General features: G+C 41.1%; 2 protein-coding genes and 1 long non-coding RNA gene across 7 annotated transcripts; 2 read left to right on the top strand and 1 right to left on the bottom strand.

The window, feature by feature from the left end:
* The first annotated feature begins 914 nt into the window (after positions 1-914).
* On the top strand, positions 915-10,987 carry heatr6 (HEAT repeat containing 6). Its single transcript, XM_046040278.1, has 20 exons — positions 915-1,222; positions 1,842-1,949; positions 2,103-2,243; positions 2,330-2,445; positions 3,470-3,584; positions 3,693-3,794; positions 3,909-4,073; positions 4,178-4,422; positions 5,955-6,129; positions 6,206-6,412; positions 6,684-6,783; positions 6,859-7,250; positions 7,339-7,461; positions 7,639-7,725; positions 8,091-8,225; positions 8,315-8,437; positions 8,532-8,656; positions 8,863-8,959; positions 9,078-9,282; positions 9,618-10,987. Exons 1-20 carry the CDS (start codon positions 926-928, stop codon positions 10,196-10,198), a joined length of 3,639 nt encoding a protein of 1,212 aa, XP_045896234.1. The 5' UTR covers positions 915-925; the 3' UTR covers positions 10,199-10,987.
* Positions 7,907-19,858, bottom strand: LOC123963430. Of its 4 annotated transcripts, none has more exons than XR_006823165.1 (6): positions 19,837-19,858; positions 17,483-17,540; positions 15,564-15,700; positions 13,636-13,742; positions 13,043-13,127; positions 7,907-9,790 (listed from the first exon to the last, which is right to left on the bottom strand). It is a non-coding gene; the product is annotated as an uncharacterized LOC123963430 (long non-coding RNA). The 4 variants fall into 4 exon arrangements; XR_006823168.1 differs by having other exon boundaries at positions 13,636-13,824; XR_006823167.1 differs by having other exon boundaries at positions 13,678-13,827.
* Positions 12,375-18,953, top strand: ddx52 (DEAD (Asp-Glu-Ala-Asp) box polypeptide 52). 2 transcript variants are annotated; one of them, XM_046040280.1, is made up of 15 exons: positions 12,375-12,532; positions 12,774-13,014; positions 13,666-13,805; positions 13,932-14,117; positions 14,212-14,355; positions 15,387-15,498; positions 15,579-15,651; positions 16,142-16,345; positions 16,442-16,532; positions 16,776-16,898; positions 16,987-17,137; positions 17,238-17,313; positions 17,736-17,807; positions 17,947-18,264; positions 18,788-18,953. In XM_046040280.1, exons 1-14 carry the CDS (start codon positions 12,389-12,391, stop codon positions 18,257-18,259), a joined length of 2,070 nt encoding a protein of 689 aa, XP_045896236.1. In that variant the 5' UTR covers positions 12,375-12,388; the 3' UTR covers positions 18,260-18,264; positions 18,788-18,953. The 2 variants fall into 2 exon arrangements, with proteins under 2 accessions (XP_045896236.1, XP_045896235.1); XM_046040279.1 differs by having other exon boundaries at positions 17,947-18,255.
* Positions 19,859-19,863: the final 5 nt, after the last annotated feature.

The following is a 19,863-nucleotide window of genomic DNA, read 5'->3' on the forward strand; positions in this document are numbered from 1 at the left end:
AATTGTAAAAATTGTTTAATCTTTTGATACTTATTTTAACCCTCTGAACTTTCTCTTGTAATGCTGTATTTTGACATTGTTATATTGTTTAATTAAATGTAATTTATTACAGTTTGCAGTGGTGGAATGTAATTAAGTATATTTACTGTACTCAAGTGAGTATTTTCTTTTCATGACACTTCTATTTCTACTCCACTACTCTCATTAATCTCTTATCTGACAGCTTTAGTTACTTTACAAATTAAAATGTTTGCTTTCAAAACATATGTTGAGTTAATAAAGGTACCAAAGTACAGATAAAACGAATAGTTGATTCATCACTGTCATTATTTTAATTTATTTATAATAATTTTGAGGTTAGGACTCTTGGTTGGACAAAAAAAAAGCATTGTGAAGGTGTCAGTTTGGGCTCTGGGTAACTGATGGCATTTCTCACTATTTGTTTTCAAACCAAACAATTAATTGATTAATTGAGAAAAGAATCATCACATTAATCCATAATGAAAGCAATCATTAGTTGCAGTCCAATACAAAATACTGTAGTTAAACATGAGCTCGACTCTTACCTATTACAACAATAAAATCCTGCTTTTATATTAATGCATAATTTATACTTTTCTAATGATATATGATAAAGGCACAGGTGACATTTTTCTGCATTGAGTAGACTACTTTTAATACTTTAAGTATATTTTCCTGACTGTATTTTTCAGTAGGCCTACTTTTACTTAATTAAAGGATACTTCTTCCACCACTAGTGAGGGAAAGGATGAAACTGGGTACTGAGTGACTGGTAACTGAGCTCTAGGTGTTGTGTGTCTGGTTTACACAGCAGGGGGCAGTCATGAGCCTGACATTCAGATGTGAAGCTTGAAAAGAAGGGCGAGAACCACCAAGCAAATAAAATACTTCCGAGTGCAAAAGTATGGCTGCTCAAACCGGGTTGTCACCACAGGCTCATGTGAGGCGCAGCGATGTCCCCGTTTTCCCCGCTGTGGCTCTGTCCGCGGAGGCCGCCCCGTTCACGCCGCTCCGTACGGACGGCTGGCAGCTCGGCTCACTGTCGGACGCCGAGAAACAGTTTTCCCGCTGCGCCGCGAGGCTCAGAGCCCTGCGAGCAGACTCGGACCAGCTCAGAGAGGAGCTCAACCTGCTGTTCGACCAGCTCCTTTCCGAAAACTACAACAAAACCTTCGAGCCCAGTATCAACATCCGACCAGAGGTAATCGTTTTGACCTATAACGTTATATGCCTAATGTTTCTGTTTGAAACCATGAATTGTGCCGGTAGGAGCTGGGTCCGGATGAATTGGTACTTCAGAGCAAACTCAAGTGGGTGTGACTGAGTAGCCCAACCCGTTAAAGATGCCTGAACACTGAAGATGTACTCATAAAAATGCAATTTATTTAACTCTCTTGCATCAGTAACTGCCTATGCCTGAAAACAACAAGCAAATGAAAGCAAGTAGTGTGATCAAAGGTCAGGTAAAATTTGATTTTGTCCTAAGTGAAAACATTCTGCGGAGGACAACATTACTTTAATCTGTGTATATACACCCTATCAACCACCTAGAGGCCACACAAAACACCGTAGCAGCCAACATATGCCCTCACAACATCAAAGCGACCAACATGGAAACAACCACCCATATCAGAGCCACTAGCAGCCTCCCTGTGAGAGCAACTTATAAAGAACCCTTTAAGTCAAGTCTTGCTCTGGCAGTAAACGCACTTAAAATTTACTTCAAAAAAGGATGCAAATAGGAAAGCCAAACTCCTTCAACATATGTGACATCAAGGATTGTTTTGTTTTACTGTTGCTCTACTTATTTTCCATTGCAGGACGTGTGCAGTTTGTTGAAACACGTCAGTTGTCTTGTGCCACTGAGTCAAGAACATCTAGTCATCAAACTCTGCCAGCTGGTGCATCATCTGCTCAATCAGCTAAAGGTAACACACAGCCTTTAGGACCAGAAGTCGAGATTATACTACACATCCACTCATGTACTGACCATGACTGTGTATGTAATCAACTGAAATGTAACACTGCACTTTCAAGCTGGCCATGTCCTGCTTTTTCTTACTTACTCACTGTTTCTTTAGGTGATAATGGATGAGAAGACATTGGATGTGTTGGTGAACTATACCGCCAGTGCGCTGAAAGTGTGCAGTACGTGGACACACTCGGATATCCTCCTGGCACTCTCCACAATAGTGTATGGGAATGGACCTCAGTGCCACCATGTAGGTATTTATACAAGCCCTGTGGAAGTGTATTGTAATATATGATAACTGTGAAATATTTACAATGAGATTTTTCTCATTCATAGCACCTCAGCAACTTGTTGGGTGAAGATGGAGTCCTCCTGCTGTATAGTTCCCCATCTCAGGCAAATTTGGAATTACGCCGTGTTGCTCTTACCTGTATGGCCAACATCTGTCTCAGGTAGGTCACTGTTTGTCCGATCTAATTTCTTTGAGTTCGGGTTCATCACTCTCAATGTTGGAGCCAGAACAAATGAATATGGACATTTTGGGTGCAGCGGAGGTGAAGCAAGCAAACTAATCTGGATGTTTTCATAGTTGAACATCAACTTTCAATATCCCCATTGAGATGCACATTACAAGAGGGGAAATTAGATATTGTACCGTCCCTCAACAAGAAGCTACAAGACGATAGCTGGGTTCGCTCGCACTTTATTACAGAACAAAATACAGGCTACTGTGGGCTGTAGCCATCTCCAAAAAAACCAAACCTGGCTGTCAGCAGTGTACTACACACGCTAACACCCTCATGTTGTCAACTCTGTGCCCCTCTGCTAACACACACACACTCCCCAAGACTAGCAGGAACAACAGCAACATCCGTCCCCATTAAATCTAGAAAATAAACGATTGACAGGCTTCTAGGCATATCACACATTCACTGACATCGTGGAAAACACAGTGAGTACGATAAACAGAGCTTTCTGCCCTAGCTGAATATAACAGCCTTAACACAGTGACATTATAACATAACAGCTAACACCAACATGTCACCCTGTCCCTTATAATGTTTAGACTGTAAGACCTTGTCTGGAAATTGCATTTACTTTGCATGTCAAGAGAGATTTTAAGGATTTTATTTGAAGCACTGAAAAGCTTGTAGTTTTGCAGAGGGCTGCAGCTGTTTTCAGCATGGATTTATAACTGTTACAGTGGGTTCCAATGAGGCCCCAAAGTCATGGCAAAAAATCGCAAAACCTCCATAGAGACTTCACCAAACTGCTGCTGCAACATAGTCCACCACTCCCCCGTCTGTGCCAATAAGAGCATGTTGCTCCATAACTGCTGGATGTGTTTAAAAAAACAAAAAATACAAATGCTTTCTTAAAAGTATGCCATGTCAAGGTGATGTAATCTCAGTGTTGTGCTGACAATTTATTCATTCTTTTAACCTTGGTTGTAATGGCTGGCTTGTTCTTCTCCAGGATCCCTGGTCAGCCACCTTTGGATGATCAATACAGAAGTGTATCTTTCAGCGTCTTCCTGAAAACACTGCAGTCACCCAGACCTCCCAACACCGATGAGCTCTTCTACTGCATGGTACGGATAATTACGGAAAATAAGTTGGTTGTGTAGAAAGAGTTCAATGGGGGGAAAAATACATGTAATCATAGTTGACCAATGCCTGCCCTTGTATTTACTGTGCAGGTGATCCAGGCAACACTGAAGGGACTCCAGTGTTGCCTCTCAGGTGGGAAGTGGAAGTTTGGTGGAGGAGAGGAGCTTGGGTCTGTACTGGCCTCACTTAAGGTGCAAAATTGTAACACATTTACCGATTATTTTATTGTATTATCATTTTATGTCCTTTTTCCTGCATAAACACTACATGACAGTTTAAATGAGTTTATATAATGTTTTTTGTAGAGACTCATGTTCCAGGGAGTTCCTGGTGTGAGTGTCGAGTGGCCGCCTGTGCTTTACCCAGCGCCTCTTCCTCACTACGAGGGTCTCTCTGCACTGAAACCCACGGAACCACCAAAACCCTCAGAAGCACCAAAGGATGCCGCTGTGCCAGGCAAGACCTCAGGGGTAAGATAAGCCTTCACTTTTGTTGGTATAAGTTGTAGTAAGGACTTTCAATATCAGTGATGAAACACATTTTTGGTTTAAATGTTTTTCACGTCTTACTTCAGAATAAAAAGAGGAAACCCAGAGGAAAGGGGAAGAAGATGAGCACAGAGGAGAGCAGAGGGGACGATGGAGAGGAAGATGAACGAGAGGCAGTGTCTGCACTTGAGAAAGGGGGGAGAGAGGGAGGCAGAGTCGAGGGGGAGTCCTGGTCTAAACCCTCTGCCCCTTCTCTCTACCCCTCCTGGAAAAGAACCAGCTCTGACTCTGAGTTTTCCGACCCAGAAGGCAATGCACAGAGTAAATTAAGGTAAAGAGAGACACTGCTCATGTCCTCGCATGTTACCACTATCTTTTTTTTGTTAGTACAAGCATGTGTGTTTTTTCTTTTACTTAAAGCTGAAGCTATTTTCCTTTGCATGCATTTCATTACTACAAGCTAATGTCTTGAAAAAAGTTACATTTGAGGAACAAAACTAACTTTATGCATTGTTATGACCTGGCTCAACAGGCCACAACAAAAGGGAGACACACCATGGTAAATGTTTAACAAAATATATTTATTTAACTCTCAATAAGCCAAATTAATACTTGTACCAATGTAAAGGTGATAAAGTATGGGGTATGAACATCAGTGGTTTCAGTCATGTCAGGGCAGCATGATGGATGCATGGAAAATGTGTGTAAGGGTGTTGTAATGTGCAAGAAACAATAACTACAACTAAAACAGCATGTCCAGAAACCAAAGCAAAGTTGGAACCTGTGGAGGGAAACAGAGGGCTGTAAGTTAGCATGGAGGTGTGTGACCTCAGTCCAGCAGCATCAGCCTTAAGAATGAGTAAGGCATTAAAAATACTCTACAGGGTAATTAGGTTGCATTCCAGGCAACTCGGAACTGGGAAATTTCCAACCTCCAAACTAGAAAAACTATCCTGGAACACCACTTGAAGTCGTATTTTCTACTTGTGAACTCGGAGAAAAAATATGTACCCCGACTTCACGAGTAGCAGCCGAATGACGTCACACAACAGTGTCAGCTCCCATGGAAGCACACATTGTAAATGGTAAACGATAAACTAAAAGGCAAATTAAAGTATTAAATTAAAAGAATACATACTAGTATCAAAAAGTAAAACTTTTTTTCTGCATGTAAATTGATGTAGAAATATGTTGTCAGTGTTATTAGGTTGCTGGTTACAGTAAACAATCTCTGAAAGACATCTTTTCTGCCCAAAAGTTATTCAGGAATATGTTAAAATGGCCAGAAATATGAAAACATTTGGAAATATAGCCAACAACTTTTGCAGACTTTTCAGGATTACCAACTGATGTAGCTAGAAGGATACACATTTAACGAGTAGCCTAACGTATATTTGTCACTTGTTTTTAATAAAATGGCCATCCTTCTAATTTACACCAGGTGCACTGCTGAGGGTGTAACTGTGCATAAACTTGCCAAAGAGACATAAGGTTGTCACAGTCAGCCATGTTTATTGTTTAAATTTAGCGTCCTGCACCACCATGCAACTGAAACACTTTAAGGTCGGAAGTTGGAAATTTCAATTTGGAAATTTCCCAGTTCCGACCGGTCTGGAACGCGGCAACAGTCCAGGTGCCCAGAGTTACTGCAATCACTCTCAGCTCTTCGCCTGCAAGAGATAGAGATTGGCCACGCCCACACATGACCCTACGGGGCGTCACAGCATTAAAAGATTTACATGTTGACAAAGTGAATGGATTGGGTGCTTTTCCTCAGTTTGTAATACTTCAACACTTCCTGCATGTATGAGTGAGAAATCTAGGATATATATATATATACACAGCAGTATTTTTCTCTTTCAGGCTTTACCACGGTCGGGTGCGTCAGGCAGCACTGCACTGTCTTCTAGCGGTGATGAAAGGTGTAGAGAAGAGGACTCTGTACGGGTACTGGTCCTCCTTTATCCCTGACTCTCCGATTGGGGGACCGCCGCCTCTAACTCTTCTCACAATTATACTGAAGGACCCCTCGCCAAAGGTACAACATTACCCTCACTCATGTTACAATCCTCCTCAGCACGTATGGCTGTAGCATCTCTTTTCTCTCCTTCCAGGTGCGTGCTAGCGCACTTCAGGTGTTGTCGGCCATGCTGGATGGCTCCCGTCAGTTCCTGGCCGTGGCTGAAGATACGGCGTCTCCTCGTACATCTTACACCCCTTTCTCCTTCTCGCTGGCCACTGCCGTCAGAGAACTGCACCGCTCTCTCAGTCTGGCTCTGCTGGCTGAGACCTCGCCTCAGACCCTCACACAGGTCATAAAGGTATGATAACATGCCCTCAGCCCAAGCCTGAACCCTGAGACAGAAAGTTTGACCTTCTGGGGGTGCTAAATGAAAGTCGGGAGATCACCAAAGTCATAAGGATGAATATCTGTGCCAACTTTCATGGCAGACAATATTTCATTCTGGACCAAAAAAAGATGGGCTGGCTAAAACGTACACCTCTTAAATTCAGTTCATAAAAGAGAATGAGCATGAAACAAGTTGTGTTTTAATGTATTGAGAGATTTTCCCCACCTCTCCTGTCTGTTAGTGTCTGGCCTACCTGGTGGCGAACGCTCCCTACCACCGTCTCAGACCTGGTCTGCTCGGCCCGCTCTGGAAGCAGCTGCGTCCCTATGTGCGCCACAGAGGTCTGTATTTTGTCAGCGCACACAGTGATTGCAGTAAAACATGCGTCTTTTAATACAACTGCTTTCTGTCTTTAGACGTGAATGTCCGAGTGTCAGTCTTGACACTTTATGGGGCCCTGGTGACGACTCAGGCTCCTCTCCCTGAGGTGCAGCTCCTCCTCCGACAGCCGGAGGGCAGCAGTTCTGGCTCTTTCTCGCCGCAGGACTCTGCTCTCAGCTGGAGACAAAGAGACGGCGTGTCCTCGCCCTCTCATGCACCATTCACACCCTCCCAGCAGAGCTCACGCACACACTCCCCCCGCGTTCCCCGCACGCCGGTGGAGGAGGACAGCGCCCCGCCATGGCTGCTGCAGCTGTGTGTGTTGCTGGTGACTCAGCCCAGAGAGGACCAATCAGATGGCGAGGGAGCGGGGACAGGAGAAGGCGCCGCTTTAGAGCCCTCCCCTGTCCGACTAGAAGCTCTACAGGTGAGAGATGATAGGTGAGACGGGAAGAGACGAGACATTGCAGAAGGTGTATTTTATTATTATTTTTAATGCATCCTGTGTGTTTCAGGTCATGTCCCACCTGGTGCGTGGGTATTTCTCTCTAGCCCAAGCATGTCTGTGTGAGATCGGGCACGTGAGCGCTCGCTGTCTCGGGGAGACAGACCCCTCCATACAACTGCACGGAGCAAAGGTAACACCTTGTAGTTTCTCTCAGTGCCCATCTGTAAGTGACCTTCACACCACTCATGGTTTGTGTGTGCTTGCTTGTCTTCCAAGCTTCCACATTACAGATGGTTTAAAGGACCATTTTTGAAAATGAATAATTAGAAATGACATAAGAAAATATATGTCTTTGTCTTTTATTTAGTTACTAGAGGAGTTGGGGACAGGAATAATCCAGCAGTACAGAGCAGAGAACAACGTGCCAGAGAGCTCACAAGTCCCTATGAGTCAAGTAAGTACAAACTGTCTCTATACTATAGACTAGTGTTAATTTTGTCAGCCATTTTAAAATTTAGTCTTAGTCCTGTGTCAAATGTCCTTGTTAGTTTTTGTCATATTTAGTCCACTGTATACTACTAAAAAAAAAAAAAAAAAAAAAAAAATTTCAATTGACTAAAAGTCTGGGTGTTTTAGTCAAAAGGAAATCAAAAGTGTTTTAGTCATTAACCATCAAGAAAAAAAACTACAGCAGAATGAACACACTGGGGGGGGGTGGGAACTGACTAATATATTTGTTTACTTTCGTCTGACGAAAGTAACACTACTATAGACAACTGTGTTTTCATTTCATACATGCATTATGTGGGCATGATATAGGTGGTGCTGTTTTGGTCAGAAGTCTTGAGTGGTCCGCTGAACGGAGCACTGCAGAACGAACAGCATCCCACGCTGCAGACGAGCGCCTGCGACACGCTCTCCACCATCCTGCCACAGGCCTTCGCACAGCTGCCCGTGAGTTCCCCTACGATTGAACACTTTCTTCATAGCTGAGACTGAGCTTCATTGGTCTTATTTGTGTGATGTTTAATTTTGCTTTAAAGGACAAGACCCAGCTGATGTGCATCACCATGCTGCTGGGGCTTACCTACAGTGAAAACTATCTGGTGAAGACTGCAGCTGTCAGGGCGTTGGGAGTCTACATACTGTTCCCCTGTCTGAGAGAGGTAGAACCAGCACCTGTGAGCATACTGAGCACCGTGCAGCACGTTTCTCACCCTAACAGATTGTGTTTATTTCTGTCTCTCCCTCCCTTTTCAGGATGTGATGTTCGTGGCAGACACAGCAAACACTATCCTTGCTGCCCTAGATGATCGCTCTCCAAATGTCCGTGCCAAGGCTGCCTGGTCCCTAGGCAACCTCACAGACACTCTTATAGTTAACATGTAAGAAAACATGGATACAATGTGCTGAGTGAATGCTTGCTATTTATAATGGTACAGTAAAGAAATCTGATCTTAAAACCATTAAAGCATGGATCCACTTATGTTTACTAATATGTTTTTAACTGTTTTGGATAAAACCAGTATAGTTTTCAAGGTATATAATATATTGGTTTTTTTAATCTGTTTATCTCCATTCCCCTTATCAGGGAGAGTGTAGGTGTGGACTTCCAAGAAGAGTTATCAGACATGCTGCTGCTCAAGATGTTGCAGGCAGCCACCCGAGCATCGGCCGACAAAGACAGAGTGAGAGCATAGCGAAACACAAACATTCAGATCTGTCTTGCCACATTTTGTTCTGCCACATAATTTTATAGTCTTTGATTGACTCTAACCTCTCTAAACTTGTTCCCCCCCACCCCAGGTGAAGTCTAACGCAGTGCGTGCACTCGGGAATCTGCTTCATTTCCTGCGTCACAGTCAGCTGACCCGGTCTGCGTTCCAGCGCCCGCTGGAAGACGCAGTCCGTGCTCTGGTTAAAACTGTCCAATCAGAAGCCACTATGAAGGTCCGATGGAATGCTTGCTATGCATTGGGAAATGCTTTCAGAAACCCTGCCCTGCCGCTCAGTAAGTATTTATTGCCAGGGCATTTTCCCAGGTTTGGGTCAGAATGGGTTATCAGTCTGGCTCTGTGATCTTGCTTCCAATCAGAATTTAAAGGAATAGTTTGATATTTTGGGAAATGGACCTAATTGCTGCTATTGAATTGCTGAAACAATGGTTTAAAGTTTTTTTTTTTTTTTTTTTTTTTTAAATGCACTCCCCCTCAGTTTTACATCACATACGGGGTTTGTTAAGTGTACCCATCAGTGATTGATCTGAATTTTATTTTAATGTTGCTCTCTCTTCAAACTTGACCATTCATTTCTCCTTTTTTTTTTTTTTTTTTAATTTCCCATCAGACTCGGCCCCGTGGTCTAGCGATGCGTTCTCCTCTCTCTGCCATGTCGTCACTTCCTGTAAGAACTTCAAGGTGCGGATCAAGTCTGCCGCTGCCCTGGCAGTCCCCGCCCACCGCGGCTGCTACGGGGACACGAAGCGCTTCAGCTGCGTGTGGCGTTCCCTGGCCACGGCCCTGGAGAACAGCGAAGACACAAACGACTTCTTAGAGTACCGCTATAGTGCCAGCCTGCGACACACACTCTCACAAGCTCTCCTACACCTGCTCAGCGTCAGCCAGTCACAGGACATGCCTGCACTCGGGGCATCGCTGGCCGGGGAGGAGGGGAGGGGCATCAAAGAGCATTTGATCAAATATCTCAGAGCAGAGGATGGAGGAGGAGAGGGGGCACAGGGAGAGAAAGACACAGGGGGGGATGGTTTCACCCCTCAGCAGAGAATCGGAGGTCTGCAGCAGACCCTGATCAGACTGAAGGTGTTGAAGGCTGAAGAGGAGGGACGGGGAGAGGAGGAGAGAGGTAAAGAGGTGGTGGTGGTGGTTAATTTCCTGGAGGATTTGTTAAGGACCTGTGAAGAGCTGTAAGGAGTCTCTTTCCAGCTGCAGCGGTGGCTTTCAGAAAACTAAGATCACACTGGTCTTTAAGGTTGAACAGATCAGAGCGAGCTGACAGTCGGAGAAGAAACATCCAACCACAAACTAACTGATGACCAGAGGCAAAGATTCTGTAACCAGCTTTGCCATAATGTAATCTAAGGACATCACAAGGAACCACAAGACTGCCTTGAAATTCTCAAGGCCATCTAGGATTATGTACATTAATACATTTTGAAGCTGGCAGTGCTTTTTTATATCTTTTTATCTGTCAAATTACACTTGCACTCTTCTGTGGATTAACTTGTGATAAACAATGACATGTAGAGAAATTACATTTTGAGAACAAATGTATAGACCAACCAAATTAATATTAGAGCTGGTTGATAATTTATCATTTAATGACTGTTCAGTGTATTCATATTGTGTCGACATCAACATATTGTATCATTGTTTAACAAATTAAGTTAATTATTTATTGTTTTACATTTGTGGAGAGTTATGTCTGAGGTGATGCATAACAGTGGAACATGGTTGATTGCATTGTACATGAATTTGATTGTTTTGTCATTTACAAAAATCTGCCATATCGAGACATATGTTGATGTTTGAAAAATATTTTTTAAAACATTAGTGATATTGCCCAGCCATAATTCAGATTATGAGGTACACTACTTTGTCTGTGTCAACACAGCAATCATGACGCTGACTGGACTGACAAACTGGACATCTGCACAGTGTGGTAGATGTTCAAAACAATAAATACAGTAATTTCCCACAGCCTGGTTTCAGAGTTACTGTCTAGCAACATGCTGTTATCCTGAAGTTGACCTTAGATTTATAGCACTGATTTTGAGCAGTGTTTTATTTCTGTTTCACATGCAAACATTATGTTACCAGTCACTGTAGTGAGATAAATGTCAAGGAATAAAAAGTACAGTATTTCCATCTGAATTATCAGAAATATAAACACTCAAACACCAGTGACTGAAAAGATTACGTTAGTTGCAAGGCGGCTGGATTACCAAGTGGGCAACAGCCTTGGGTTAAAATAGTCCAAACAGTTTTTAGAACCAAAATCTGAAGTAGATGCCGCCATAAATGGGATTTTACCAGTAGTTTACAGTGGATTTGCGGTATTTGATGTGGTGACAAGGAAGTGTAAGAGACTGACAAGATGTTTCAGCTCTAACAGTTTTAACAAAATATATAATTGCAACGATGAGTTCTTACTAGGTTCCCATTATAAAGCATATATGAGGATAATATATAGGACTTAGAATTATTATTACTAAATGTTTTCAGTTACATTTACCATTTGAATGCGCTGGTGGTCTGATTGTGTGTGATATATCATGGATGCAACAGTTGCACAAGCGACACAATCGTTTTCTTAAGTAAAAGTAGCAATACTACAGTGCAGAAATGCAAGTAAAGGTCCTCAAAAAATACTTACACTACTAAATAAGTATTCATTTAGCAGAATGGCCCATTTCAGTGTTTATTATATTATTGGATTATACGTAATTATTGATCAGCAGATTGCAGCTGGTATAGGTGGGGCTAACCCTATTATTATATATATATGTGTGTGTGTGTGTGTGTGTGTGTGTGTGTGTGTATATATATATGTGTATATATATATATATATATGTGTGTGTGTGTGTGTAGCTTGTGAATCCTCCCCTGTGGCTCAATAAAAGTCTTATTTATATAACAATATCCTTTATTTGTTGATTACATTTACTATTATTGATCTGAATCTGTAAAGTAACTATTCTAAAGTCATAAAATAATGGAGTAAAATGCATTTCTCTCTGAAATGTATCCTGCTGGGATCCCTGATAGGGATATGTCCTAACATCCATACTAAATTTGACCTTTGAGTGAAGTACCTGAGTACATGTACAGGTGCTGGTCGTATAATTAGAAAGAAATTAGAAAGTTGATTTATTTCCGTAATTCCATTCAAAAAGTGAAACGTGTATAATGTATACATTCATTCCACACAGACTGATATATTTCAAGTGTTCATTCCTTTTAATTTTGATGATGTACTTCCACCACTGGAAAAAACTGGAATGTCATGTCTTTTTCGTTGTCAACAACGCGCTTGTCGGTGTTAGATACAGCCAACAGGGGGCACCAGAGTTAAGGGAGGAGGGGAAGAGCCGCCGGTGGATGGTCCGGATTTTGATTAGTGATGCCTTGATGCGCACAGACCACGCTGCTGTAGGTATGGATGCCTTCGAGTTGTTTCGGAAACTCGGAGCAGGAGCTAAATTTGACCTGAAGAGGTTTGGTCAAGACGCTGCCAGGTTTAAGGTAAACATAACGTGTAGCTGATGATACAGTGGACACAAACAGCAAGTGATAACAGCAGCACGAGCCACCGCTTATCTATTTTGGCTAACCCCGATTTGTGTTAGCGTGAAACTGTGATGCAATGATTGTTTCTAGGAGATTTTGGGGAGTTCAGCGCCTTAATATCGCTTTTCATTAGATGACTGGTAGAGCAATAAGTATTTTAAACTGATAGTGACTATTCTCCTATCCTATTTCACAGGTTGCCAGGTCTCAGGAAGAGAAAGCGTCCTCAGATCGTCTCCCTGTGATCGATTACTTTGGCACAGGACCAACCAATGGAGCCCAGAACAGCTCCGTAGGACAGGAGGAGGAGGAGGAGGAGGAGGAAGGAGAGAAGTATGAGGTGGAGTATTGTGGCGCAGGAGGCAAAAGAAAGCAAAAGGATGAAGAGAGAGACGTGAGGACAAAAAAGAAAAAGACGAAAAGAAACCAGGTGGAAGGTAAAGGATCTGGATGTTTGCTGCTCACCTGTAAGGCATATCCAACTGATTGGCAGCTGACTGAGGTTATTTCCAGATGTTTTGAAGTTTCCCGCTATTTGGATATCCGGGACCTGTGTGATACATTTAAAAAAAAAATTTACTAACAAGACATCAACTTTCTGTCGGTCTGTATCAGACACAGAAAACATGTCATTGACAACATCTACATTGACATAGTCTATGTCCATGACCATCAATCACCAGTAGTAGTTGTTTATTAATAAAAAAAACCCATTCACTCTGTCCAACTTAAAAAAACAAAAGTTTTATCTTTGTGAAGTATCATTGTGAATTGTATAATAAGGTGATGTTGTTTCTGCATTATATGTGGTTTTATGAATGTTGGCTCTTATTAATATTGCTATTTCAGGTGTGTGTAATGTTGCAGATCAATGAGCAGCACTACTTTATGACAATGCTACTTTTGTCTTACTATTTTATCCCTAAACTCTTTCTCAATTGAATTTCCAGAAAACACATTATATGAAAATATATATTAATATTGTAATACAAACTTACATATACTGTAGTTTTATCCATTTAAAATTAATGTGATGCAGCTGTCCATGTGAGACTCACTGCTGTTCGCTGTCTTCTGTCTGACTGAAGCTGGTGGCATACCTCTGAAAGACGTAGAGGGAAACGGCATCACCTGGACCTCCTCATTGGACAGAAAGATCCAAAACCTGCCGAGTGATGGGAAGGAGAAATCCACACTGAAGAGGCTGAAGCATCTTCATCAGGAAAAGGTCCTCAGAGATGCACAACCTCCTAGCACACACAAAAATTTCTAAAGGGATTTCATTTGATTCTGACAGATGTTAAAATTATACTTACCACTTAAATTATGTAAAATCCCTTTATTTTCATTTAAGGTGAATCGTATTCGCTCTCAACACCGTATAAATGTGCATGGCTGCGATGTACCCGACCCAGTGTGCACGTTTGAGGAGCTGCAGTCCGAGTATCGTCTTAACCAGCGCGTCATTCAAAACCTCAAAGACGCAGGGCTGAACTCTCCGACACCAGTACAGATGCAGGCGATCCCGCTCATGATGCATGTGAGTACAGACACACACACACATTCAGTGGTTGTCAAACAGCGTCCAGACAGTGGTTTTGTGATGCTCTCCGTGTGACTGGTTTCTCTGTCAGGGCCGGGAGCTCCTGGCCTGCGCTCCCACAGGATCAGGAAAGACTTTGGCTTTCTGTCTCCCGCTGCTCGCCCACCTGCAGCAGCCGGCCAACCTGGGCTTCAGAGCTGTGATCATCTCCCCGACCAGAGAACTGGCCAGTCAGGTACACGACACACACACACACACGGGCCTGTTTGCTATAATGGCCATTTTTATTAGCAGTTGAGGTGAGGTTTTTTTATTAAAAGGTTTAGGTCTTATATTAGTTTTTTATTGTGTTATGGAATGTTTTTAAAGCAGTATTAATTGATTTTTTGCAAATGAACCGATTGGCTGTGCTTATTACAGTTAGGGCTTGGCAATATAGCCAAAAATGTTATCACGATAAAAGAAAAATTGATACTATCCGATATCGACAATTGTCATGTTAAATGTCAAATTATTATTTCCTTTAAGTTTAAAGGCAGATTTTTGCTCCTGAGTGAAAACTGAAGAAACCAGATGGTTAATTGTGTGGTTAAACTTTTCTTTATGGTCAGAACGTGACAAACACTTAATGCCAAACAGTGGATCACTTCACAAATCTGAGGTAGAACATTCAAAACTATTATGATAGCATGTTTTTTCAAAAGAATATGATTAGTAAATCTTTTTTCAGTCCCTTTTCCTCAACAAAAGAAATATCTTAATAGAAAAATTAAGTGCTAGTTCCTTCATGATTCAAATTAATTAAATCAAACTTTTATTGACTATATATTGAACATTTGTTATATTGTTATTGAGGAAAATTATATTGCGATAACTATCATTATTGTTTTACTGCCCAGCCCTAATTATAGTCCTGCAGCACAGCCACAGATACCGGATATCTTTGATATTTGTGTCAGAACATCAGAAAATATAACAAAATATACTTCTGAAATAAATTGCCTACCCTAGCTTTATCATTACAAATCAATTACTAAGTCACATTTCTCCAAGAGTGCTTTTGAAATACTTCTAAAAAAAGGGTAAATTCCAGTTTCACTGTCCATTTTCAAGCAGTGCAATTTTTTTTAATATCATGATAGACGGCATATTTATTGATGTCAAGGAAGGAGACTTGAAGACACGAGCTTCCAGGTTTTAATCCCTATGGAATACAGTTGGAGTATCAGCTACTGCTTAAGTGATGTATTTCTGTTTTGTGTTTAGACCTACAGAGAGCTGCTCCGCCTGTCAGAGGGAGTAGGATTTAGAGTTCACATCATAGACAAAGCCTCCCTGGCAGCCAAGAAATATGGACCACAGTCGAACAAAAAATATGGTAAGAAATGGAAAATGTGTTCACTGGCGAGTAGAATATAAATTTGAAATATGAATTGCCTTTACCTTTTCTCTGTGCAGATATCCTCGTCAGTACTCCAAACAGACTCGTCTTCCTTCTCAAGCAGGATCCTCCAGCTCTTGACCTCAGCAGGTAAGACTGAATCTGTTGCTCTCTGAAATTTCTTTTTCTCAAAGGCGCCCTGTGAAGTTTTGTAAACAATTACAGGTTGTTTTATATATTTTTTTATCCTGCATTATTCACATCCAGTCTCATTCGGTTACATGGCTTGACTGAGCCAAACATTCATCATCCTGAACTGGTATCGGGTAGCTTGTTGGCTCTGTTAACTCTGGGTTTTCCATGGTTAAAAGTATGCCAGCTTTGTGATACCTGAAAAGCTCAAAGGTAGCTGGCTAACCCATTAATCTGGCTTGGTGGTACAGGACGAGACCGCCCTTGTGGTTGAGACTCATACCATATAACCACAGCCACTGTTTGATTCTGGCCGGGGACATTTTGTTGCACGTCATACTCCTGTCTCCTCTTGTTTCTTTCTGTCTCCATTGTCGACTGTTATATAAAAGCAAAAATAACACAAATAAAACTGAGAGATTGATTGTCGTCTTCTGTCGGTGTTCAGTGTGGAGTGGCTAGTTGTCGATGAGTCCGATAAGCTGTTTGAGGGCGGTAAGACAGGCTTCAGGGAGCAGCTCGCCACAGTTTTTCTGGCTTGCTCTGGTTCAAAGGTGCGCAGGGCGTTCTTCAGCGCCACCTGCACATCAGATGTGGAACAGTGGTGCCGTCTGAACCTTGACAACCTGGTGTCTGTCAACATTGGACACAGGTAATAATCTACTTGTAAAACTCCTTACTTTGGTGGATTTATTTTGTCTTGTTCTTGAAAAAGAAACAAAGAAAAGTGAATATATCATCTTCTCAGGAATGCGGCAGTTGAAACGGTGGACCAGGAGCTGCTGTTTGTTGGGACAGAGAACGGCAAACTGGTGGCCATGAGGGACATTATCAAAAAAGTAAGGAAACTCCAGACAGGCAACCTCTCAAGCTTGTAAAGAATGAACTGTGTTTAATTATTTTCTTAACTAGATCATCCTGCAACCATGGGGTTTTTTTGCCTTAACAAAGTTTGAATATGATAAACCTATTAACACAGTCACAGTAATAAAGAAGACATAAAATAACTTGTGGATGAATATAAGCTATAAGAATATAAGCCCTAAGAATGAATGAAAGGCTGACCCCTTTGCCATTTTCAGGGTTTCCTGCCTCCCATGCTGGTGTTTGTGCAGTCTATAGAACGAGCACGGGAGCTTTTCCATGAGTTGGTGTATGAAGGTATCAATGTAGACGTGATCCACGCAGACCGCACACAGCAGCAGGTACACACCGGCTGCACACTGTGTTATGGTTCCTTCCTGAAGTGCAACGTTGTATTTATCCTTTTCCTCTGTGGCTTTTCAAATTCAGAGGGATAACGTAGTCAACAGTTTTCGCTCCGGTAAGATTTGGGTATTGATCTGCACAGCTCTGCTAGCCAGAGGAATCGACTTCAAAGGAGTCAACCTTGTACTGAACTATGACTTCCCCACCAGCTCTGTGGAGTACATCCACCGAATTGGTTCGTTTTTACATATAGTCAATGTTGTCATATTTCACATCTTTTTCTCCCTGTCTGCTCATCAGTTCCCTAATTTATCATCCTGTTTGCTGTGCCTCAGGTCGGACTGGTAGGGCCGGACATCAGGGGAAGGCCATCACCTTCTTCACAGAAAATGACAAGCCACTACTCCGCAGGTACGTGGATACATGAACCTTAATGACTTTCTTTGCAGATAGTTATGTACAGCTTGTTTTTGTTTGAACAATTCTGGGAGAGTAGTTTGTTTATATGAAGGTCCAGCTGTGGTCATCAAACAGAAAATATAAGGTGAAGCATGTTTAAGGTTGTTGACATCCCACATACCTGCAGCATCCACGCTTTGAACCTTGCTTGTTTCCTGGACGTCTCTGCTGTCAACTTTCTAAAAAGAAAACAATTTGTCTGAAGCACAGTACAATGTCTTGGGCTATATGTGTTAGTTTTGGTTCACTTTTTTCCCTAACCATGTTGCATGTATTTTAAACGAGACATCCCTTTACCTATGTTTTTCTGTGATATGTTCTACAATTTACACATTTTCTCTAAGTATATTTCTCTTTGCATCTCTTTCTAACAGTATCGCTAATGTCATAAAACAAGCTGGCTGTCCTGTACCCGACTACATGACTGGCTTCAAGAAGATACACAGGTAAAGGAGATGGATGATGATAATGAAGTTCCACAATAATCAATGCATTTAAATACATGTTCGCTCTTTTATTTCTTGTCAAGTTGATCAGTTTTGGTTATATGGTTTTAACAGTCCATCTGTATTTGTTTGTGTTTAGTAAAGTGAAGCGGAGACTTGAGAAGAAGCCTCCCGTGAGAAGCACCATTTGCACAACTCCTCGCTTCCTAATGAAGAAAAAAGCCAAAGGACCAAATAAAGGACAGAAAGGAGAGAAGCAGGCAGTGGGTGGAGAGCAGAAAGGAGAAAGTGGATCTCAAACAGCAGTGCAGCAGCAGAAAGGAGAGAAGAAGACAAAAGGACCGAGGATGAAGAGAAGAAATAAAACACAGAAAGAAGGGGGAACAGAAAAACACAAGAAGGCGTCTCAGAAGATGGGCTCAAATTACTCTGGAGCCAAGTTAAAAAAGTAAGGAAGGTGTGTGTGTGTGTGGCTGGGGTTGTCCTCATAATGGATAGACTTTCCTGTACAATTAGTTTCCAAAGTTTATGACATCTCCGTAAACTGTTTTTTTTTCTCCCTTATGTGTTTTTGGCACAATACAACAAAAATAAATTATTCTTAATGCCACAATGTGTAAATTATTATTGAAACATGTCTGACTTTGGCGCACTGGAGTGATAGATTTAAAAGACATTAGATAGTTGGTAAAGCATGCTAAATGAGCTAAGTTTCACCCTAATTGTCTTTTTCTACAAATAAACATATATGCCATCTGAAATTTGAAAGATGCTATAATAATATAATAATAATAAATAAATTGTTATTTTTAAGTCATGTTAAAACATTGATTAATGGATTTCAAGTAGACAGTACTTTTCAACCTGTAAATTAGACGTCAAATTAACAAATTGGATGAATTCATTTTGGGATAAAAAGGTTTAAGATCTGGCACAAGTTGAGGATGTTGGTCAATTTTTTTTCCAACTCTCTCCTCCAGGAAAAAGGGGAAGAAAAATAAGCCACAAGAGGAATAGAGGAGAGCTGTATGAACAGACTGCTATGAAGATCGACGTGGATATTTCTTTACATCTTGCAGTCTGACTTACTGCTAATTTTCACATTTTTGGTATGTGTTATGGTATAAAATAAACAGTTTTATATTATTTGTTTCTATTTCTGTTACATTTGCTCATCTGCAACACATGAGATTGACAGAATATATTTTCACAAACATTCTTCAAGAAAAATAAAGTTGTAATGAGTGATTTGAATGATTTTGTTGAATTAACAAGTTAATAAAACTAATTGAAGGCAGTTGTGTGAAAGATGGGGAGACCAATTCCCTTAAGATTTTTAATACATGATTAATTACTTGGCCTTAATCCACTACACCTGATTATACTAATATTCAGACTCTGTAGAAAGGATAAATTCTACTTTACATGTTGGCTTAATAGAAGTTGTAACTCATTGACAGCTGCATTTAAAGGGTCATGTAGCAAAGTCCTACTTTTTAGTTTTACTACAGCACAGGGAAGATAAATTATATATTTCCTATGGCAAAGTGGTACATTGTTACGGCTCATTTAGGGAATTGTGGGAAAAGGAAAAACTTTTTAGCTTAAGGGCAACAAAGGTTGTCTGAACCTAGCAGCAGAAGCAAACTCCATTTTAAACAATTTACATTTAATGCTGTTCATTATAGTTTAGTCATATAATAATATTTATAGCTCATGATGATTCACTTTTTCAAAATGGTGAAAAAAAACTTATGGCAATCTGAAGTGAAGAAAGCTAACCTGTACGTAGCAAGTTAATGTTAGAAAGATTGGCAAGCTATTTTTCACGAAACTAAAAAAATAATACAAAACAAATACATTGTGTGCATATCTAAGTACTATATCTAACAAATAATTATAAGCTTTAATTAAGTTTTAACATTACTAAATGTGGTGCTATATATAAATAGTTGCAGATCAAGTGTTAAGAGCAATTTTCAACCAAAACAAAACAAATATCTCAAAGAGAGTGTGTTGTCGTCCTCACCTACAGCTTGGGCGCATTTCAGCTTTC

The sequence above is a fragment of the Micropterus dolomieu genome, linkage group LG23, assembly GCF_021292245.1.
Source record: "Micropterus dolomieu isolate WLL.071019.BEF.003 ecotype Adirondacks linkage group LG23, ASM2129224v1, whole genome shotgun sequence".
Lineage (NCBI taxonomy): Eukaryota > Metazoa > Chordata > Actinopteri > Centrarchiformes > Centrarchidae > Micropterus > Micropterus dolomieu.